Source organism: Hipposideros armiger, unplaced genomic scaffold (genome assembly GCF_001890085.2).
Source record: "Hipposideros armiger isolate ML-2016 unplaced genomic scaffold, ASM189008v1 scaffold_116, whole genome shotgun sequence".
NCBI lineage: Eukaryota > Metazoa > Chordata > Mammalia > Chiroptera > Hipposideridae > Hipposideros > Hipposideros armiger.
In genome coordinates, this window is record NW_017731466.1 from 1,358,181 (window position 1) to 1,382,578 (window position 24,398).

A 24,398-nucleotide genomic window follows, 5' to 3' on the forward strand; every position below is an offset into this window, starting at 1 on the left:
TTGGTTCAGTCCTCTCCTGTTATTCAGGTCGTCTTAGCCTCTTGGACCTCTGACCTTTCAAATATAGTCCCCTCCTGCTCCAACCCATTCTAAACACACAGTTTCCAAGTACCAGTTGGGTCACACCCCTGCTTAAAAAACACAAATCTTATTTGTCACCTTTGGAGGTTGCTAGGGTACTTACTCATTCTAAAAAATAATAACAAATATTTATCCCATCTTTCCCATTCAGTTTTAGAGAAAGTTCTTCTTTATAGAGCAATCACAGATGATAAATGCAAGAGGTTTAATAGAATGCAAAAATCACTATTTTGCAACCCCTAATGAAATAATGGATCCAGACAACATTCATCACTGGTTGCTAAAACCATTAGGTGAAAGATTGATGGGAAGTTTTGTAATAGATGATTTCACCACAACCCATCAATCAATCTTAAAATCACCCAAAGTGGAACAACCAGACATCAGTGATGCAAAATAAAGTATACAGCATCACCTATGGAGTATTCTTGAAAAAAAGTTTTGAACCAGAATCAAATCAAGTTTCTAGATCTAACTAGACACCATGGGAATACCATCAACCAGATCCTGAGTGGAGGAAATTCTACAGAATATATAATTCAGTTGTTTTCGCAAATAAATAGCAAGAGGAAGGAAACTAAAAATGGGTAAATGTTATAGAGTAAAAGAGACAGATCGACTTAATGCAATGTTGGATCCTGATTTAAACAATCTGCAGAAAGATATTTTGAGATAGGAAAACTGAATACAAGCAGAATTATATTTAATTATATGATATTTTAATTATAAGACATTTTATTTTGAGTGACAATGGTATTTTACTTTTGTTAAAATTAAAAATAGTTATCTGTTAGAGATGATTTTTAAATATTTACAAGTGAAATGATATACTGCCTTAAATTTGCTTTAAAGTACTCCACAAAAATTTTTTAAAAGGGGGTAGATATAATATCTATATACATCATATAAAGATATAAATATATCTTTCAAAATCTCTTTATGTGTGTGTGTGTGTGTGTGTGTGTGTGTGTGTGTGTGTGTATGTGTGTGCATTTTAATTTGCAAATAAGGTTCCTGGCTTTTGGCCCCTTCTCCTCTGATTAAAAGGATGCTTTTTATTTATTGTGATTTTGAGGCTGAGATAATATATATTTACAAATAAATAAAAGTTTCCAAGAGATGCTATATTTATTTCATAATAATATAAATTTTAAATGACAGAAGATACAAATAAGGCTACCTTCTTTTGAGTATAATACCCTTATTCATTAAATCCAGATAACACTGGTTTTTTAAAAAGATTTCTCTCCTCTCAGAAAAATTTCAAACCTACAGAAAAGGTCAAAGAATATTACAAGAAACAATTCTATACATGCCATCTAGATTTATCAATTGTTCAGCTGTTAACATTTTGCCACATTTGCTTTTTCTCTCTCTCCATATACACATTGACCTTAGCTGAACATTTGAAAATTGCAAATAGCATGCCACTTTACTCCTAGATATTTCTGCATGCATTGTCTAGGAATTAAACATTTTCCTATTTTCATGACCACAATATCATTATCACACCTAAGAAAATTAGCAATTATTCTGTGTTATCTAATATGCCATGCCCTTTCCCAAACTGTGCATTTGGTTTCCGCTTTACTCATCTCAGTCCCTTGCTGGAGTGTCACTTCAATCCCTGTGCTATGATATCTCAGTAGAAAGTGATTTCACCTCTCTAGATGGACTATTTTCTTACATTTAGCTACTAGCCTTCTAGCAGCACCATTATCATCACTTCAAAGTGTTTGTTATAATACATTTAAAATGTATTTAAGATAAAAAGAATCACTGTGCAGTAAACACTGGTGAACTCAATATCCAGTTTAAAAAAATAGTTAACTGTACCTTCATAATCCATTTCCCTACTCCACTCCTGTCCCTCCGCAGAGATAACCACTAGCAGAATTCAGTATTTCTCATAACTTTCCTTCCCTGAATTATTTTACCACATTTGCTCGGATTCCTAAACAAAATGATATCATTTAGCATGTTCTGGAACTTTATATAAATGGAATCATTCTGTATATATTTTCTGTAAACTGCTTTGTTGCTGAACATTATGTTCCCAAGGGATGTTCGTTTTTCACTGCTATATAGTATTCCAATGTGAATAAAATACAGTGTACATATCCATTCTTCTTGTGATGGACAGTTGTGTTGTTTTCTGTTCCTCTGACTTTTATAAACAGGATTTTTAGGAACATTCTTGTTCCTACGTATGTAGGAATGGAATTGATGGCTTTCACGGTATATACACATTTACCTTTACTAGATTGATACCAAACTGTTTTCCAAAGTGATTGTATATAACTTATCTTTTTATGATTACCATTTTCCTCCAACTGGCTTGTTAGCTATTTAAGACAGGGAAATATCTGTTTTCTTTTTTTTTACCTAGAAACAGTAGATACTTAATAAATATTTATTAATTGATTGATTCACTAATTGATATAAAAAAATAAGGGATTTTCCCCCCCATCTTCATAATAAGGAGATGAGCTGGGAAAAAAATCAAATGTAAAAATGTTTTTGAAGTTAAAAAATGAAAATCTTTCTGTAAATGTAATAAAAAATTAAGGGAAAAAATGAAAATAGCAGATAACTACCACTGATATTCCCTAGCAGATTTCAGACAGTTACAGGAAAATCAAACACCAAAAGCAGGATACTTTTTTGGAAAGGCTCTAATGTGTGTTTCGTTTCTTTTTCTCAGGAACATTCTTCCACTCCTTCAAAGTCTTAAGTATTTCAGATGTTTTAGGTCGTTTCTTGGGATCCTTTGAGAGTAATTTCAGTAGAAGAATATTCTGTAATGATATAGTAAGAGTCAATATGAAGAATTAAAACATTGAAATAAAACTTTAATTATTTTCAAGTGCTTACTTCTTTTTCATCAAATTTATCTGAGGGATTGCCATCCTTTAAATGTTGAAAAGTCTGAAAATAAAACATAGATATATTCATTAGGGAATTACTTACCTGGGAGGAAAAACACATTAGGGGTGAGCACTAAAGACTGGGGATACCCTAAATCTAGGATATTTCCAGATCTTTGGAAAGTCTCTTTAGCCAAGCAGCAAGGAGGACACCCCTCCCCCACCCCACCCTATCTAATAACCATCTCTAACACTACAACATATTGAAGTGTTAAGAGCATTATATGCATCATCTCCCTTCATCCTTTTTTGGAACCCTGTAGGACAGGTATTTTCATTTCCCCAGTTTTACAGAAGAGAAGGTTGTTGATGCCAGGTGAGTCCCCTTTACTGAGCTTTAGACTAGGCTATCCAGTTGGCTAATGTCTTTAGTGGCTCCCAAATGCCTACACAAGGAAGTTCACATTCTTGCCTTAACTGAGCCTCAACATGTTTTTCCAACCTCATCAACCACCACTTCCCTATAACTTATATACTCCAATAAAAATATCAGACACTGCCTCATATCCCCAAACACACTCTGCAAATTCCTGTCTCCATGCTGGAATTACCTTCTTTCTATTTTGGACTATCAGATGCCAACCAATCTTTCAGAGTACAGCTTTAATGCCTTCCCTCAGCTGGGAAGGTCCCCTCCTAATTGCTTCCATAAGACTGCATGCCTTTTCCCAAAACATGGAGAGCATTCTCATAGTATCTTCCCTTCTAGAATATAAGCTCCTTGCAAATAAGGCTTATTCACTTTTAAAATCCTTGTAGCACATAGCACAGTGTCTTATGCCAAGCAGGCAATCAAAATTTTACTGACTGGATTCAAATAGGAAGAAACAGTTATAGTTTTATCAGAGGCACACACCTTCCAAAAACCCCAAAGTTTCTGGTCTTTAACCAAAAGGGTTTTTTGTTTGTTTTAAATTATTTTTTATTTTTCAATTAGAGTTGACATTCAATATTCAGTCTCGATGTGCCTTAGTTATCAGAGTTCTGTGCAGCTTGTCTTCAGGTGGGTCTCAAAGGTAGTTATTCTGTAATTTAGTTGTAATTTTAATGTGGTTGTGGGAGGTGAGTGTTTATCTACTCTGCCATCTTGACTGGTACTCCTAACAAAAATTTTGGTTGCCTAAACTTGAAAGAGATAAAATCCATATTTCCTTTGCAGTTAACACTAATATGTTCAAGCCCATCCTCACATGAGAGCAATTAACTGTCGCAGCAGCACTTTCAAGATGATGGCCAATCATTTTTATTGCTTAATTTTTTCTGTGAGATTATTTACCTCAAGTGTTTCTGTACGAGAGCGACATATATAAAGAAGCTCTGCAAGTATCAGTCCTAGAGCAAAGATGTCCACTTCATTTCCATATTGTACTGAAGAAAGCTAAAGAGACCAAAATATATTTACATTTGTTAATCACCTGATATAAACATCCATGCTTTCTGAAGACAAAAAAGTTATTTGACCAAAATATATTTTATAACAGTGTATGTTTGTTAGCAAGATCTATGGAGTCTAACTGCTCAAGTTCAAATCTCTGTTACTAAATAGCTGAATCACCTGTGCCATCAACATGGGAATAATCTCAACCATCAAATGGAGATAACAATAGTTTCAACCTCAGAGTTTGACTGTGGGGTTAAATGAGAGGTGAAGCTGTTAAAATATTTCCCAAAAGTGACTTACATGCAAATGTTCATAGAAGATTTAGTCATCATATTCCATAACTGGAAGCAATCCAAATGTCGATCCCCAGGAGAATGGATAAACAAATTATGGTATACAGGTATACCTCATTTTATTCCATTTGGCTTAACTGCGTTTTTAAAATTTAGGTCAGAAATCCATTCAGAAACACTTTGTTGTGATGTGGGGTAGCAAATAATACTGTTTTCCCAAAAGGCTTATAAATTTCAACTTAGAAAATGTTGTCTTCTGGTTTCTTTTCTTTTCTCTCACCTATTATTGCCTCACCAAGTATTAGAACATTACATAAACTTAGTTGATAAAGCAGTGGAAAGGTCTGAGGAGACTGACTCCAATTTTGAAAGAAGTTCTACTCTGGGTAAAATGCTATCAAACAGCATCACGTGCTACAGAGAAATCATAAGTGAAAGGGAGAGTCAATTGATGCGTCAAACTTCATTGTTGTCTTATTTTAAGAAATTGCCACAGCAACCCCAGCCTCCATCAACCACCACCCTGATCAGTCAGCAGCCATCGAAATCAAGGCAAGACCCTTCACTAGCAAAACGATTACAACTCACTGAAGGCTCACATGATGGTTAGCGTATTTTAGCAATAAAGTATTCTTTAATTAAGGTAATACATTGTGCTTTCTTTTTAGACATAATACTATTGCATACTTGCTAGGCTACAGTATAGTGTAAATATAACTTTTATATACACTGGGAAACCAAAAAATTCATGTGTCTTACTTTATTGCAATGGTTGGAACTGAATCCACAATATCTCCGAAGTATGCCTGTATTCATACTATGGAGTAGTACTCAGCAATAAAAGGGGATAATCTGCTGGTACAAGCAACAACTAAGGGTTCTCCAACAGACATTACTTTGAGTGAAATAATCACATATACAAGAGTACATACTGTATGAATGCATTCATAGGAAGCTCAAGACCACAGAAAACCAATCTATGGTGATAGAAATCACAGCACTGGTTACCTCTGGGCAGTGGGGAGGAGAGATTGACTGGAAAGGCGTCTGAGGAAATTTTCTGGGATGAGGAAAATGTTCTACATCTTTATAACCTGTGGGCTTCACAGGTGCATGCTTTTGTCAAAGCTCAAAAAACATGTACATTTAAGATCTGTGCATTTTATGGCATACCACTTATTCCTCAACAGAATGTTTTTAAATTTAAAAGATCACTAAGAAAACAAAAAACACAATGATGAATAATTTTTGAAAAAATCTTCTGAGGGTGACAATATTGGATGCAGAAGATACTTAATAAAGTGGGAATTAAAAGGGAGTCAATTAACCTCTTATTGTCTTCTACTTGTACACCCCCGCAAAAAACTTAAATTATGTTTTTATGCCAAATTGTCCCCAAAGGGAAGATATGTTTTCCTTTTTCACTCTAGACTCTCGAACCATCAGATAACTCAGTAAGTGTATTTATTCTTGGGTGAGAAAATAATAGAGTATTTTGAAAGGTACCTTATCAGTAAAAATAATGATCTTTAAGGGACATTTATAAATCAAAAAGAAAAATAGGATGAACAACTCAAAAAGATGGAAATGGACAATAAGCAATCGACCAAAAAAACCAAAAACTATTAATGAGTCTATATATAAGCCAAACATTCACAAATCTATAGCTGTACAGCCATGTTCATAGATGCAACCTTCACAATAGTCAATAGGTAGAAGCAACCCAAATATCCATCCATGAATGGATAAACAAATGCAGTCCATCCACACAATGGAATATTACTCATCCTTAGAAAGAAAATTCAGACATGTGCTGCAACATGCCTGAATCTTGAGGACATTATCCTGAGTGAAATAGGACAGTCACAAATGGACAAATACTGTACGATTCCATTTAGTGCAGTGAGATTCACGGAGACAGAAAGTAGAATGGTGGTTGCCAGGGGCTGGAAGGGGGAGGGAATGAGGAACTGTTCAATGGGTCCAGAGTTTCAGTTTTGCAAGAAGAGCTCTGTGAAAGGATGGTGGTGAAGGTAGCACAACAATGTGAATGTATTTAACGCCACTAAACTGTACACTTCAAAATGGTGAAGACGGTCAATTTCATGTTATGTGTATTTTATCATAATTAAAATTGATAACAAAGTATTGGTGAGGTTAGTAAACTGGTACCTCATACACTGTTGGGTTGCCCTGTAAATTGGAATGGCCTTTGTGGAGGAAAATTGAGCAATATCTGTTAATATTTTAGATAGATAAGAATGTATTTGCTTTCTTTCCAGCAACCCCCCCTTCTACAATCGATCTTTCAAGAAATAGTAGCACAAATATTCAAAGATACAGCGATTTTCATTTCTGCATAATTTGTAATAAAAAAGTTGGAAACAACCTAAGTGTTCAGAAATAGGGGAACAGTTAAATCAATTATGACATATCCATATAATGTACTATGCAGCACAAAAAAATGTCAGAACTGTCCATAATTTTCTTGAGATCTATACATATTAACATGGAAATGTCTTCAAGAACTATAAGGTAATATGCTTAACGATTAAGTTACAGAAAAAAATATTATAGAATGATTCTGACTGGCCAAAAAGAAAACACAAACTTCTCCACACATACAAGCATATGTAGGTATCGGCTCAGACTTTTACTATGTCTCTACATGTCATATGCCAATATATGTCTTCAAATGCATGGAAAATGTATAGGATATGCACCAAACTGCTAACAGCGACTTCCTCTGAAGAATAAATTTAAGGGTCCAAATAAAAAAATATATATTTTTTTAAATAAAAATACTATAAAATCAATACATTTTAAAAACCAGTAGCCTCATTAATAACCAATTGGATATAAGAAGTCCTATTTTAATAGTAAAACACCATACTTATTCGGGGGAAAGCTTTGACATATGAGCAATCTTTATCAAGAAAAAAATATTTTAAAATTACACTGAAGAATATACAAGTGACCCTGAGGTAGACTGTATCATTGCTCCCAACAGTGCTCTGGCCTCCCAGGGAGGGCATGACACTTCTCTACCCTCTTGGCCTTGAGCTGGGCCATGCACTTGGCTCTGGCCAATGATGTTGAGTGATGTACGCCACCACGGAGCAGAGCCTTAAGAATCACCACAAGGTTCTGACATTATTTTCTGCAGTGAGAATAGCGATACTCAGGGGTCTTCCTTCGGCCTGGGTTCTGGAATGAAGGAGACATGTGCGAAACTGCAGCCCCACTGCAGCAGATGCATCACATAAGAAATAAACCTCTAGGGTGATGTGTGCCACTAGAAAATCATGGGTCATTCTTACCATAGCATAGCTTGGCAAGAGATGACCGATGGAGGGCTTGAATAAGTGCCAGAAATATGCCAATTTCCTGGAGAAGTTTCAAACATATAAAAATGTCAATCCTCCTCTACTGAATCCTTACATTTAATGCAACTGTGGTCAAAACCTCAACAGAGATTATGAAACATGACGAGCTGATTCTATCACTTATTTGGAGTAGTAAATGTGAACACCAAGAACATTTTTAAATTGAATAAGGACCTGCTGTCCAAATATTAAAAGTTGTCTTACAATGCAATAATAATTAAAACTATGCTATTGAAGAGAAAAAATAAATCCATCGGACAGAATAGAGTCCAGAAACACATCCATGAGTGTGTGGGAATTTCTAAGATGATGAAATAAAATTTTTCCTGCGTTAAAATATATATAACATAACACTATTTTTATTTGTACAATTCAGTGGTACTAAGTACCTTCATAATGCTGTGTAACCATCACCACTATCTATTTCTAGAAGTTTTTCATCATTGCAAATAGAAACTGTCCCCATTAAACAATAACTTCCAATTCTTCCCTTCCCCAGGCCCTGGTCACTTCTGTTCTACTTTTTGTCTCTATGAATTTTCCTTAAAACAATATTTTAAATCATGAATTATTCAATACATGGTGATGGGACAATTGCATATCGACATGGAGGAAAATCAAATTATGTCCTTTCCTCATAGGTATTCAAAAATTAATTAAAGTTAGACTAAAGTATTAGCAAAAACACAAAATATTTTCATAATCTTGTGGTAGGAACAACCTCAAAAATAAAAAAAAAGAGAAATCCAGCAGTCATAAAGAAAATGTTGACAAATGTGACCCTTCAAAGCTTCTATACCACATTACAGACAAAGAAATAAAAAGGAACAATCAAGGAGGAAAATTCTGTGATATAGTTATCAGATACAGCATCAATATCCAAAATACATAAAGATTCCTTAAAAATAAATTAGAAAAAGATAACCTAATTAAGAAAAATGAAAGGATAGGAATAGAGAATTTGCAGAAAAAAATTGTAAGGAAACACATGTAAAGACGCCCTACCTTACTAAAAATCTGGAAAATGCAAACTAAAAAAGCAAGATACACCTCATTCATCACACTGGCCAAAACTGTAGTTGGACAGTACCCTAGTCTGATTGGGAGTGCGGGAGGAAGCAGTAGTCTCCTACACATTGGTAGGAAAGCACAGTCGAATCACTTTTTTTGGATGATAATTTTGTAGCATTTATCAAGTTTGAAATGTCATTCTATTCAATAATTTTACTTCAAGGAATCTATCATTGATTATCATAGAAATATTTGTTCTTAGACTCAAAGATAAGGAGGAAGACATATATGTCTGTAAATGTAAAAAGTTGGAAATAACCTAAATAAATACCCATCAATAAGGTAATAATTAAATTATGGGACAGCTATACTTCGACATAAAATAATAAGCTATTAATAAGGATGTGTTAGATTTATTTGTACTGATATAGAAAGATTATGATACATTTTGAGTGAAAAAAATCAAGTCACATAAGAACACTTTAGTATCCTATAAAAATGTATGTATGTTTTTATGTATAAACGTCTGTGTAAATACATATTTGTGTTTGCATTTTTTTTTTTTTTTGTAGAGGGCAGTGTCACTGGCCCTCACATGTGGGATCCGAACCAGGGCCCTCTGGCGTCCCAAGCCAGCCCCTAACCATCGCGCCACTTGGCGGCCCTGTGTTTGTATATTTTTATAACTCCCAGAAAGTTATCTAAAAGGATAAACAATAAACTCTAGTGAGAAGAGTAAAAATACAAAGGAAGGTTATGGGGAATTTTCCATTTTTATTCTATATACTTCTGCACTGTTTTAATTTTATAAGAGGTGTCTATTATTTTTATAATTTAAAAAAAATGAAAGAAGTAAAAAAATATATAGGCAGAAAGGAAAGGGGCTTCACCTGTTCTGGGCTCATGTATATTGGAGTTCCCTTATCATCTGTCCGATTTTCATCATGTGTCAGGAATGTTACAAGTCCAAAGTCTCCAATCTTTATTTGTTTTGTACCTACTAAAAATATGTTACTGGGCTAGAGAAAAAGAAAAAAAAACATTTAATTTATAAGTACCAATTTGACAGACGGGTCTCACATATCCAAATCATATTTCGCAATGGCTATTTTTATATTTACTTGCAAGGCATTTCCCCTTAAAATTCCCAACACAGGAAATTGAATGTCACAGGTCTTTAAAATGCCAGCTGAGGAAGTAAGGACTTCTGTCAGCAGACAAGGCTTGGGACATAGCTCCCTTTAAATATATGAAGTGCTGTTAACGAGCAGGTGGATTCATCCTGTGCAGTTCCAGGGGAGAGATTCAGGACTAGAGTACTGGAGGGTGGAAATATCCAAAAGATTTGTGTTAGTATAACCTAATATACTAATAGTGCGGTTCAAAGAATGGGAGTTCAAGAGTTCTCTATCCCAGGAGGTATTTAAGATGGGGCTGGATATCCACTTGGTGGAAATGTTGCACATATGAGCCCAGGATTAGATGGTGATGGAAATAGGTACCCTTAAGATTCCTTCCAATTTTGAGATCCTCAGAATGGGTCTCTTCTCAATAATGCTGCTGGCTATCTTATGTAGAATTTCGGGGAGTGGGGGGGCTTCCTTGATGTCAATATTTCCAGGCCTCTGACAACGTCTTCAAAAACATACCCCTTCTATCCTTGAAGGCATACCAACTTAACTGGAAGCTGATAACTAGCACTGAAGTATTTTTTCCATGTAATTCTTTAAGTAGATTAAAAAAAAAAAAAAGGAAGAACAGAATGAGGGCTGTTCATCCTATTTCACAAATTTGTAGAATTTGTAGACGGTATTGACCAATATTCTAATGACCATAAAAACAGGAAGTTATTGATGAGGAAATTAATATTTTTTCATTCTTGAAAAGGCTAGGCTTTAAATACAACCTTGGGCCATACGTTCATACACAGGCCTTATGAGCTAACACTTATGAGAGGACCTAGCAAAGGTCCTGAGAGGGAAGAAACCATCAGCCCAGAGCGGTCTTGAAAGAGCTTCCAAGAAGCCAGCCTGAAAAAGTCCATGCCAAAATTAACAATTAGATTGGAACAATTAACAGTGAGATTGGAGCCTAACACAGATGGAAAGCTGTAGATGTGGGGGGGGGGGGGGGGGGGGGGGGGGGGGGGGGGGCGCGGAGATGGTGTGGAGAAATAAAAAGGAGGTTACATTTACAATGCTGTCCAAATATATAAGCTGAAAAGGACAGTCTAGCAAAAATATTAGATTGCTTGTTTATTGTTCATCAAAAAGTAAAAGAAAAACAATAATGCCACATTTGTCTAATCAGTTATGGTATGATTAGGCAAAATGTTGGGTTGTAGAGCATAAAAAAAAAGGGGTGCCCACTTTCTATCGGAGGTACAGGAATAAGGGCTGACGCTCAGGCTGAGGATGACCAAAGAGCCTGGGCCTAACGGGGACTGAAGCTCCAGTGACTCATACGCCCTCATTCCAGAACCTTCTATGTCCCTCCCCTAGTGCCTTTGGTCTAGTTCTTAAGATTCTGACAGAAAGCAGTAAGCAGTGGTAGATTTTATATAATAGTGGCTCTCGTGGGTAAAGACCATTGTCTAGTAAAGCCAACTGCTAGTATTTTGCGAAGCATCCCCCAAGGAAGCGCAGGCCTTCTTTTGCATCTTCTCTCAGATGCAAGAGAGCAGCAACTGGAGCAGTGAAGCTAGAAAAGTGGTAGAAGACGAAAGAAGGCTCAGCAGTAGTAAAGCCTGACCTTTGAGCAACTGCACACAGCGCAAAAATTCTCTGCACGCAGACACTCCCCAACATGGGGCACAGGCAGTGCGGGGTATACAGGAGGGGCGGTAGGACAAGGGAGACGCCAGTCAGCACCAGTCAGAAGTGCATTAATTCATCCTGAGGAAGGTTTGGGAGTTAATACCCAAACTTCATTTCCTCGCAAATTACTGTATAAATAAACAATTGTGCTGAATTTCTTATTTAAGTCTATGTATGATTTATTCCAAAGTGAAGGTATAGCCATTCTAAAAAGGTATCTTTTCGAACACTGTCCTTACAATGTTCCAACTTAGAAGAACACCTTCAGATATTGTTACAGAGAGCTATTGGGACCAGGGGGACTCGAACATGAAGACATCAGACATTCACCCCCTGGGCAGACCAAGGATGCAATATCTTAAGGCATCAGACATTCACCCCCTGGGCAGACCAAGGATGCAATATCTTTTAAGGGCCACTTAATCTTATGAAGGCCCAACAAACAACTATATACATTAAGTGCTTATTTTTGTCAAGGAACTTTTTGCTTCATTCCTTGTTCCTGGATGTTTTAGATAAGTGGGGTAAGCAGATAATCAAGATCCATATAAACAAGGTGCTTCTGCCTGATCCAGAACGATCAGGAAAGGCTACGTAAAGAAACTGGGACCAAAGGAGACAGGCATTAAGAGTGTTCCATGCTTTGGGGACAGGATTCAGCATGGCCAGTTTGTGAAAAGAGCAGGCAAATCACAGGGAATGGAGTATGGAGGAGGGATTGAAAAGCTGTTCTGCCTCTCTTCTTCTTTTACTTGGATGAGAAAGAAAAACGGGAAAACTGCCCTTCTAGACGAGGTAGGATGCCAGGAAGACAGAAGAAAACGAAAATACAAAGGTATGCTACATGTTCCAAGGTTTGGATGAGTGCAATTTTCCAATCATGGGGCAAAGGTGTCTAACCAAATGCCAAGAAAATTCTAGACTCTGGACCCAGTTGTGTGTGACTGCCCTCAAGAGTAATGACTGAGACAGTAGGAGAACCTGTGTTCCCAAAGCCATAGTCACCAGAGTCCCTTCTGCCTCTCAGACAAGCCTGAGCCGCAGGAGAGGCAGGGACGCAGCGGCCAGTGGGCTGTGCCAGCCACAGTAAGTATCTGCACAGAAATGTTCAGTCTACTAAAGCTTTCGTGTTTACTACCGGAGTGTGACTATCAGCCAAACAGAACCAGAGCGAAAGAGTTCCTTCCGGTAGAGCTCAGTGTCTTGATGTGTTTACTCATCAAGCCCTGGGGATCTTCTGAGTGGTGCTCTGCAGTGAGGCAAGTTCTAGATCCACTCTGACTTTAGCGGAGCAGATATTGTTTCCTCACAACTGTCAACCAATTCTAAAACTTGAGAAAACAGATTTTAAAATTACTCAATTACCATTATCAATCCCTAACAAAGCACATTTTCCTCTTACCTTAAGATCTCGATGAATTAACCCTTCCGAATGTATATAATCCACTCCTACTACTATTTGCTCATATAATTCCAAAGACAAACATTTGTTTGGTTCCTTTTTTCTTCTGTTGTCAAGCCACTGTTCCAATGTACCTTGATCACAGAATTCCATTTGGATGAAAAGGCACTTAGTCAATGACCTGGGTATAAAATTCACAGAGAAATAGGCATAAAAATACATTTATAAAAAACACATTTCTGTTTTAAAATTATACCGTCTCTTCTTAAGAGGGGCAAAACGTCTCAAAACAGAAATCTAAATATAACAAATAAATCTGGATCAAAATTTAATAAACCATTTTTTACCTAAATCATAAGTTCCCAGATGGGCAGAGCTTTATTTAGCTAATTTATGAAGTGTAAGCCTGTCCATTCTCCAATGCTGTAGGCTCTTGATCACCTTTGCTAACAGATAGGAATGGGAACACTAATACAACAGAGTTTCAGAAAAACCAAATAGACACAGACAACAGTTTAGTGGTTACCAGGGGTGAAGGGGGGAAGGGGGCGATAGAAGAGGGTAAAGGGGATCAAATATATGGTGATGGAAGGAGAACTGACTCTGGGTGGTGGACACACAATGTGATATATAGATGATGTTTTATAGAATTGTACACTTGAAACCTATATAATTTTACTAACCAATGTCACCCCAAGACAATTAATAAAAATTAAAAAAGCAAAGATACATCACAAATTAAAAAATATTTTAAATACACTAAAGAAACAAATATCACTATTATATAAATTAATTTTGAAACATTTTAATTCACCATCAATCTACGGAGCATTTATTTTGTGGAAGGCACAGAATAGGCACCTAGAGATGAGAAAATTAGTTAGAAACTATCCTTGCTGTCACGGGGATGACAGTTTAATGAAAGAGAGGTAAAGGAAAAACAAACCTAAAACAATAGTACAAGGGTAGGTACTCTAAGAGAAGTGCCAACAAATTGCTATGAGTTATAACTCGGAGGACTCATTTTGCTGACCATGTTTTTTGGGGGTTTGTTTTTGTTTTTGTTTTTTTCTGAACTAAGTTGGTCTCAATATTAATTTATATTCGTTGAACATATGTTGGCTAGAAAGCAGAAAGAGGTAGCCAAGAATTTCCTGAAAGCTGAAGAAGTCCCGTGTGCTGGTAGTCAAGAACTCCTGAAAGCGGTGATAAAAGTTCTCAATTACATGGGGTGGAGATGGGGCCCATGGATTCCGGGGATGATGAATGAACAGCCCGCAATGCCCTGGAACCTCCAGTTGCAGCAGCTATAACATGTTCAAACTCCCTTCACAAGACTGCATTTACAGCCTGAGCTGAAGTCGGGGCATGTGAGCAAGCCTATGTATACATTAAACAATGGAGTCAGGGAAGTTAAACCTGACATTTTGAAAACAGCTGAGGACAATGAGAAAACAGGAGAGGAGCAAGGAAAAGATTATTCATTGTCTCCTTGCCTGCAGAATGGAATCATACCAGTGTCTCAGTGTTTGTGGATGTGATTATTAAATGTATTAATTAATGGCCTTATCTGGTGGCCCACACATAGTCAATGACAGTTTCCTCCAACCTACTACAGCTATGAGAATTTCTTTTTAATTACCTTTTGTTGTTGCTGTCCTCAAGAGCAAAATCAGTTCCATCCCAACAACTACAGTAACGGACAATATTTTTATGATCAAGCTTTGCCAAAGCTTTTACTTCACGCTCTACCTTCCTAATTAGTAGAAACAGAGAATATCAAGAATCAGTACATATCAATAACAAAACACCTCAAGTAACAGGAGACAACTATCAACACTCTTTTATTAAACAGTCGCCATGGTTCCCACAGCCTGAACTATAGAATGAAAGCCAGGGGCACTGAAAAAGAAAAAATGAATGTACAGAAAAAAAAGCTATTTTCCACTCTCAACATAAAAGAAAAAGCAGTGATTTAAATCAGCCCAAACATCAGACAATTTAAAAGTCATTTGCAGTAGTCCTTGAAATGTCAATGATACAATTTTGGGTACCTAATTCGTATATTATGTTTTGTTTAAACTTGTTAAAGTCATTTTGGATTTCATAAACAAAGCCCATTTTGGCAGCAAAGGTAGGTAACCCAGGTCGCATGGAGAACTTAATTCAGAACATTTCACGTATGGCAAAAACACACAAAGGAGAGGACGTATGTAGAGAAACAATCTTCACTCACTGTACATTGCAGGAGTTTTACAGAGATGTGTAGTCAAGAGCTAAGACAGACAGTTCTGCGTTAAATGGAGTAAACAAATTTGAGCTGTCACGGATGAGAAAGGATAAGCAAACATTACAATTTCAGTTTTTATTTGAAAAAATTTTTATATGATATAAAATTTGTAAAAATAAAGAAAAAATCACTCTTATGTTGATGATCCTAACACAAGTTATTATTTTGGGTTATTTCTTATTGTGTTTCTTCCTATATATTTTTATGTATTTGTAATTATAGTATATAATTTTCATCCTATTCTTTCACATGTTATCTTTACAATTTTCCTTGTTGTTTTACAATCTGCATAACCATCATGTATAAACTTTTTAATGTAAGTTTTCATTACATTTTATACAATTTCATTTTATACAATGTAAGTATAAAAAAGTAGAGCAAATAGTATAATGAACCCCTACCTAGCCGTCAACCAGATGAAATTTTAGTTGTGAATTCCTGGCCAGTTTGGTTTCATCTATGCCCTTGCCTACTTCCTCATCTTCCCGTGGATTATTCTGAAGCAACTTCCAGCATTGTATCTTTTCATGTGTAAATATTTACAGCATATAACCCTCATTTTTAATGACTGCCAAATAGCCATTTATCAGGGAAGAGAACAAAACATACCTAATCATTTCTTTATTGCTGGACATTTTGTTTTTTCAAATTTTTCATGTTATAAGCGACAATGTGATTTATCTCTGTTTGCACAGCTTTTTCCATAATTTGGACAATATCCTTAGAATAGGTTCCCAGACAGGAAATCCATGGGTCAAAGCATATAAACATTTTTATGGCTGTAGAGTAATACTTCCAAGTATATTTTAACTGTGTCATAGCAACTTACGAAGCCACTAAAAATGCCCCATAATACTGTACCCTGATCACCATTGAGTACATCCATTAATAAAACTGCTATTGAACAGAAGGAACAACAGTATTTCACTCCTGTGAAGCAAAACAGTGAAGAAGGAAAAAGCCTTGTTTTGATGCCAAGAAGGTATGAAGGTATCTCAACTGTAAGGCGCTGTCCATGGGACAGGAAATAGGTTTGTTTGACTGGGAAGAAGAACACCTAGGACTCCATGCCTGCTGCTACTTTGCTCAGGTCGTTTTCCTTAGCCCATACCCCCTTTCCATCTCCTTCTCTAGTCCTTGAAGGACCAGTCTGGCCAAGTTACATGTGATAACAACTGCCAGAAAACAACACACGAGATTGGTAAACTAGTGACATATGATTTAAGACCTCCTTCTTATGTGTCTTCCTGAAGGAGTTCCGCAATCCAGCAAGGGTGGCGTGGGGGCGAGGTGCAGATCATACATAAAACCAACATGGGAAGCAATGGGTTATAGTGGGAACAGAGTGGATTGGTATTCCAGAGGATGAGTTCTAAGTCTCCATCTTGTTAACATAATAGTGTCCAAAGATGGTCATCATCAATCCCCTCCCTCCCCTTACACGTATCCACTCTTCAGATTAAAAGATAGAGCCTAAGGGCAGTCAGTTAGCTCAGGTGGTTAGAGCAAAGGCTCATAACACCAAGGTTGCTGGTTCAATCCCCACATGGGCCAAGGAGCTGCGCCCTCCACAACCAGATCGAAGACAACTACTTGACTTGGAGCTGATGGGTCCTGGAAAAACACACTATTCCACAATAAAAATTTCTTTAAAAAAAAAATAGAGTCTATTTGCCCTTCCCTTGAATCTGAGCTGGACTTAGTGACTTTGTTTAACCAATATAATGTACTACGTAGAACTTCTAAGACTAGGTCAAAAGTAGCCTTGCTGCTCCCTCTTGGGACGATTTGCTCTGGGGACAATCCTTCTTGGAAACCAGCCACTAAGCTGTGAGAGGCCCCGGCCACATAAGGAGGCCATGTGGAGACACTCTGATTAACAATCCCAGCTGAACGTCCAGCCTATAGCCAGTATCAACTGCTGGCCACGTGAGAAACCCATCTTGGGTGTTCAGCCTTCTCAAGCCTACAGAAGACTCCTGACTGCAAATGCAGTTCCAAGTGAGACTGGCTCAGATGAGATGAACACAATCAACTCACAGAACCATGAGAGATAATAATAACCTGTTGTTTTTAAACCACTATGTATTGGAATGGTGTATTATATAGACAATATGTAGACAACCAGAACCATTACCAACTATTTTTACCTTTGAAAAATCAGTTCACATCTTTGGATCTTAGTCTCCTCATGTGTAAAATAAGGAGATGAAACTAGAAAATATCAAAGGTCACCTTAAGCTAAATGATTCTATAACTTCAGTTTTCATCAAGACAGACTTAAAAGACTGATGGACTATATATCCATTTTTTATTGAAATAACCATTTCAGACTAAGCCAAGCGCCTGAAGGTAGAATTAGATTTTTAAGGAGGACTGGAAAAAAGTAAATAATACACTAATGAAGAAGAGAGGTACATAAAAAAGAACAGTGCAGGTTCAACATACCTTCTCATTAAAAAAAAAAAACATTTACTACTTACTGGTTATCGTATTCAACACGTTTAATAACATAAGTCTTTCCATCAATTCTGTGTTTTGCTTTGAAAACGTCGCCATATCCGCCTAAGCCAATTGGTGTTATTTCTAGGAAATCCTTGAGAAACCTTAAAAGATAAATGCCACAGTTATTCTACAGTTCGATGCTAGCTGGCCCCGACCCCTTCCATTTTCCCTTCATGTCACTAGTAAAATGGACCGTATAACAAACATGACTCTCCCCTTTTAAAGAACGGCCCACTTCAGAGAAACTCCTGAATCATGAAGGATAGTTCCTGCTCCTCCTCCTCCCAACATAACAGATCACCCCTGGGAGTCACGGTTAAATCCTGGCTGTACAACAGCCATGAAAAAGAGTCTTATCACAGGTATAAAATTTTAGATAGGGGCACCATATTGTGTCCATAGCTACCACCAAGCTGCAATAAGAGAAATGAGCAGCTGCTCTGGGCCTGTCTAGGCTTTAACTATCTGGCTTTCCCTTCTCTCTCAGGTCCCATCTTCCATCAGGAAACCCTGCCAATTCTACTTCTAAAACCTATCACTGGTATCTGCCCACTTTTCCCATCTCTGACATCTTCACGCCAGTCCAAGCTTCCATCAGGGTCCTGTATAGATCCAAGGCCCAGTTCCAGTGCCAGGTATATATTAGGTTCTCATTCAATATCTGTGGGTTCTCTATTGTTTACTAAAACTTATATTCAATGTCCTCCTGCTGCAAATAGGCTTCCTTTGTTTTAGATATTTTATTTAAACCCAAACACATGATTTACCACAAGAGGAACCCTTTTTCAAAGTGAAATCTGGTATGGAGCTGGAAAATGGAAAACAGATTCAAGTGGATCTATTCTGATTCCTGCAGGAGGACTTTTTTGGGGAACAAAAAATCACTTTTTTTTTTCATTATTAAAAACTGCCATAGTGTCAGAGAAATCCACATAAGCATCACATAGATGTATATTATTGCATTCCATTTGAATTTGTCTAAACTTTACTTCTCCAAGAGACAATGATCCTTTATGGGCCTTATTGTGCTAAAACAATTAAACCATTTAGGTGGAAATATAATGTAACCTGTCCGATGCATTCCCTTATGAAACTTTTGTTGAATTAACAAACATATCTTTAAGCATATTATATTTTACAATTCCCTCTTACCTTTTATCCATAGTATACTCGTTTCTGAAAAAATAAAAAGAATGTAAAACTCAAATAAAACTGAAATCAAGTATCACTTGTTTAGAATGAATTTTATGCCATGCACTAGGTTTTTCTATATTTTGAGTCAACTATTAGGATAACAGAGTAGCAAATGTTAACCTTTTTTAAAAAAAAATGATATACTTAAGGTTCTCCTCTGTCCTCTAAAAATTTTTCATTCCTTTCCTGGTTTCTTTTTTTGCCTTAACACATTCACTTTTGGCAGGCCACTAGCCTTCCCTTTTTTTCCCTCCAGATTCAAAACCTCAGGACAACTATCTCCTTGCACCCACCCTCATTCTGGTCTTTCTTCCTTTGTATTGTATCCCTTACTGGTGGTAAGCCATCTGCAACTGGAAGCTCAAACATCACCTACAACTAAACATACACACAAAAAATGCATCTTCTGTCAAAGCCCTCAAGTCTTCAACTTCCTTAACACTCTCAGTGCCCTGATTCTTGTCTGCATCCCATTCGCGAGGAACAATCTTCAAGTCCTTTCTCCTTCGCTTCTTCTTCATCCAGTTACTGTAACTCTATTCCCTCAAGTCCTAGCTACTCTTCCCTTACAGCCAGTCTCTCAAATTCTCCTCTCTGCCACTATAACCATGGCTGACGGCCTGATCATCTCACATGCAGACCTCTGTTCTCTCCATCCAAACACCCACGTCAGGAATCCTGTTTCCTCAACACATTATCTACTGTTCAGAATATACTCATGGCTCAGAATGGCCCCTGTTACCATCTCACTCTCATTATTGACTATATTTACATTCTTGCTTTTCTCTTCAGTTAAAAAGAAATTAATTCACCATCATTTATGTAACAGGTTATCTTTTTTTTCTTACCTGAGTTATTACACTATTTCTACCCTAGCTGCTTATCTGCAGAATAATGCACTTCTCTTGAAAACACCTCTCTAAGCCCACTTCCAAAATAATGCCCTTAACCAGTTATTCCAGCGACACCCCCATAGGCCTTTATGTCTACAGCGTACTGTGTGCGTGCATTCAAAGATTTCGCTACATAGCTAAGATTTTCTTCTATAGGTTTCAAGCTTTTTGTGATCTTTAACCATGCATTCTACTTTTGAAACTCCACCCAAATAAAGGTGTACTTGCAATACTCTACAAATACTGAAGACATAATAAATAAGTCTGACAAACTAAGTGTGAAAGAAAACTTCATTTCAAACGGTGTTCAATGCCTAATGACACTCACCCTTTCACCTTCCTGTGACTGTTTTTGAGATTGTTCTGTAACAAAAGAGAATTGGAAATCATTTCAGATGATTGAAATCAATCACATTGTTTTTTCTTGCTATCCTTCCTCCTGTACGTGGGGTCGGCAAACTGCGGCTCGCGAGCCACATGCAGCTCTTTGGGTACGTTCCGTCTCAAAAGTTTGCCGACCCCTGGAAGAGCCAATCCTGTCCCTCACAACAATTTAAAAACAATTTAAAAAAGCTTTGCAAGATCTACAAAACAAATGAAATCACCATTATGTAAATAATATCTTTTAAAAATTTTATAAGTGAAACTACGATAGCTTTATTTTCATTTTCAATTTTACTTCAGAGGCTCACCTGCCGCAGTTTGCTGAACCCTGGAGGCTCTTCCATCTCAAAAGTCTGCCGACCCCTGTCCTATACTTCTAACTGGTTCTGTGACCACATTTCTTTGCCCGTAAGATTAACGGCCTCATCAATTTTTGTACTCTTGTCAACACCTGCTTCCCAGTTTACTTGGTTACATAACAATATTCTCCTCTGTTAGAGCAACCGGACAGATATGGCAGGAAGGCCAAAGTAGGCCATGGCAGGGCATGTTCAGCAGAAACACTGGTTCTCCAGATACAGAACATGGCTTCCCTGGTGATCCTCTGGCCAGCAGATCTCACCACAGAGTGCACCCATCGTTCATAGAGCTGATAAAGACACATACGGAGCCCCAGGGTGCACTTCCAAATAATCCTCCAGGGGTTCTTATTTGATCACCAGTTAAAAACTACAATGCTGATAGTTTCACTTTTAGCACAAATTAATAATTTTAACATATAGCAAAAAAAGCAGTCTTTGATATATCTCTCAAAAATTAATTTCATATAGCTATTTTTCATTCATATTCACTTTTATTCTGGTCGATGTTGTGAACTTTTTTTTTTAACCAATTTAAGTATGTTCATACAGCATGGGAAGGATCAGACTAGGATTTCTTGAGCTCATATTACCAGTGAGCTTCTATATTGCATGGTGGCTGTGCTACTGATTAATTTAGCCATTCTGTTAATGAGCAATATTTTTTCTAATTTATTCTGATTACAAACAGTGTTGCAAAGAACATTCTTATACATGTTTCTCTGTGCATACACGTGAGTGTTTCTCTAGGAGACAGCCCCAGGAAGGGAACCCCTTGGCAGTGCAGCTGGCACACCCTCAACTTTACTACATGTTGCCAAACTGTTCTCCAAAATGGTTGTACTGATTTATACTTGCGCCAGCAGCATATAATAGTTATAATTGGAATATAGCTATGCCAACACTTAGTATTGCCAGACTCAAATTTTGCCAATCTGATGAGTTTAAAATGGTATCTAACTGCTGTTCTGATTGGCATTTTCCTGATTACTATGAAGTAAACCATCTTTTTATGTTTCTTGCCCATTTGGGTATCTCTTCTCTGAATTGTCTGTGCAGATTGTACACTTTTCTCCGGAGTTGCTTGTCTTTGTCTTATTGATTCGTAGTTCTTTATAAATAGGATACTTTTGTGACACTAATCATCATCACAAAAATGATCTGGTTTTTAAGTTTAGTTTTTATTTTAAGTTTAGTTCTGATTTTTTAAAACAGAAGCAGAGCTGTATTCATGACTCTTTGAAGTACTGTCTATTTGGTAGAAGATAAGAAGCAAGATCATAAGAACATATGAAAACGTGAAGGTTAGGGAGAGAGAGAAAGAGGGGAGTGAAAAATGGGAGAATTCTGCATTTGAGGGGTGGAGATTAATAAAGAAAGGACAGAGTCAAAGGCTGCCAACTATTATTTGGAAAGAGCACGTGAGTTAAAAATAGAAAAATTATGGCTGGGTACTGACGGTCATTTTCAAATGAAGAAACACAAAGAGAAATGAGATTCACTAGGAGGCTTAGCGACAAATACTATACTATACCACAGACGATGAAGAACTGCTAAAACTGTCACTGGTATCATTTCTTTCTGATCCACTTGCTGAAAAGCCACTTTCGGGCGGTGATTCAGAATCACTAGAAGAAAGGGTTTAACTGTTAGTGTATGAATTCTATTTTTTGTTGATCAGTAATTTCTTTCACCAAGTTTTCCTTAAACATTAAACATTTCCATAAAAATTGGCTCTTTTGGGCAGCAATCTGAATTTCTTAAATCTCAAGTTGTTTGTACACACTTACGATGTGCTTGTCTCCGAAGAATTACTTCTGTCGTCACTGAACCCAGGAGAGGAAGAAACGAGGGAAGCTATGTCATCTTTCTGGAAGAAAGAGAGCTTTTCAGGGGGATTAAGTGCAACTAAATGACTTCCCCCCAGCGGTTCAGTCTCTGTGCACGACCACATTTATTTGCCCACATTTATCAAATTCAGCCATGTGATTAATGCATGGCTCACTGGTGGGACACAGAATCTAGGGGTCCTTTTGCTATGTGATTGCCTGTCTTGGCATCATGTAAACACAGTCAAACCTCAAATCAACTTCAGAGAAAATTTTAAAATACAAAAATAAATCCAAAGGCAGTACATACCGTTGAGGTTTTTTCTATCTGCACATACGCAATTTTCGCAGCCAATTGTTTTGCAATCTGTTTAGTAGAACCTACAGCATCACCCCATACTTTCTGTCCAATTATGCATTTACAATGAAATCTAGGAGAAATGATGGAGAGTATTTACCTAAATATCGAGAAATAGTAAATCTAATTTATGATTTAAAAAAAACAAAACACTTATCAGCAAAGGCCTTAATATAACACTAATTTAATAGGTACATTTATGTTTCATATCTTGCATAATTTAAATCTTCAATAAGATGTGTGACCAATTTGTCAGAATAACTAGGACTGATTGACAGCTCAGCTTGCATTTTCCAGGCAACTTCTAATTCTTTGTTGCTTCATTCAAAGATCTGGCTTAAAAACTCGAGGTGGTGATTTATTTTAATTCCCTAAAGGTCCAAAGGTATGAAGGTAGAGATGGGAAAAAGATGACCCAGTGAATTTTTCAGAGATGCTCAAATGGGAAAGAAAAAGCCAGTAGAGAAAGTGGGGCTTCTACAGGAAAAACAATGAGTTTATAGCGTTTTGTATGAAATGGGCAAAACATGGATTTTGCTCTAACCTCAGCATTTTCTGTCCCCTGCTTATGTGCACAAAATCTTAAGAAAATCCTGATAGTGCAAAAACCCATGCTGATGTCCACACCTTCCTCATATCAGATGCAAGAACATTTGTGGTTAGGCCAGGATACTTGGACATTTATATAAGAACTATTTTTAAGGTGGCAAAGCAATGGACAAAGTAAGTATCATGGAGTTATTATATATTACTATAAAATTATTCCAGTATTATTTGCCATAAAGGAAAGAAAACACACCCAACAAGGATGAGTGTTCCCTTCTAGGCCCTAAAGGGAGAATTAGGGAGCCGGGCTGAATGACTTCAATCATTTCTATAGCTCCTATTTTCCCCAGGTACCACCTAAGAAGATTTCTGCTCTCTTTTAGGAATCTAACGTTAGAGCACTTAATTCACAGGAACCAAACAGGTGAGCTACAGAAAAATAAACTAGTCTCTGAATTTATTGAAACTGACACACAGAATTCACTTTTGACTATTTCGTTCCAAGGAATACTGTCACATTTTTCTCTTCCTAGTTCTCGACTAAAAGCCATCAGCATAAAAAGTCAAACATAAATAGCTAAATCAATTCAGAGGACAGTATCTTAAAGTGGTTGTTTGGACTATTTGCACTTAGATTTTTTTTTTTCTTCTCCCTTATTAAACTGGTTGGTTGCAGTGGAGAAACAATCTCCCTTGTGCTCATTTGTTTTTTGTTTTTCTCAGTCCAATCCATTATTTTTTTT

The 24,398-nt window shown here is 36.9% G+C and overlaps 1 protein-coding gene across 1 annotated transcript in view; it reads right to left on the minus strand.

Moving 5' to 3' along the window:
* Positions 1–1,008: 1,008 nt before the first annotated feature.
* Positions 1,009–24,398, minus strand: part of EIF2AK2 (eukaryotic translation initiation factor 2 alpha kinase 2) — a 40,539-nt gene continuing 17,149 nt past the window's right edge. The window contains exons 2-13 of the mRNA XM_019647780.1: positions 23,062–23,182; positions 22,713–22,792; positions 22,457–22,550; positions 20,508–20,542; positions 19,245–19,268; positions 18,071–18,193; positions 14,940–15,053; positions 13,298–13,478; positions 9,970–10,098; positions 4,285–4,386; positions 2,956–3,009; positions 1,009–2,879 (exon numbers count right to left, since the gene is read on the minus strand). Coding sequence (XP_019503325.1) covers positions 2,757–2,879; positions 2,956–3,009; positions 4,285–4,386; positions 9,970–10,098; positions 13,298–13,478; positions 14,940–15,053; positions 18,071–18,193; positions 19,245–19,268; positions 20,508–20,542; positions 22,457–22,550; positions 22,713–22,792; positions 23,062–23,182 — 1,180 coding nt within the window. The 3' untranslated portion in view covers positions 1,009–2,756. The remainder of the gene's footprint in view (positions 2,880–2,955; positions 3,010–4,284; positions 4,387–9,969; positions 10,099–13,297; positions 13,479–14,939; positions 15,054–18,070; positions 18,194–19,244; positions 19,269–20,507; positions 20,543–22,456; positions 22,551–22,712; positions 22,793–23,061; positions 23,183–24,398) is intronic.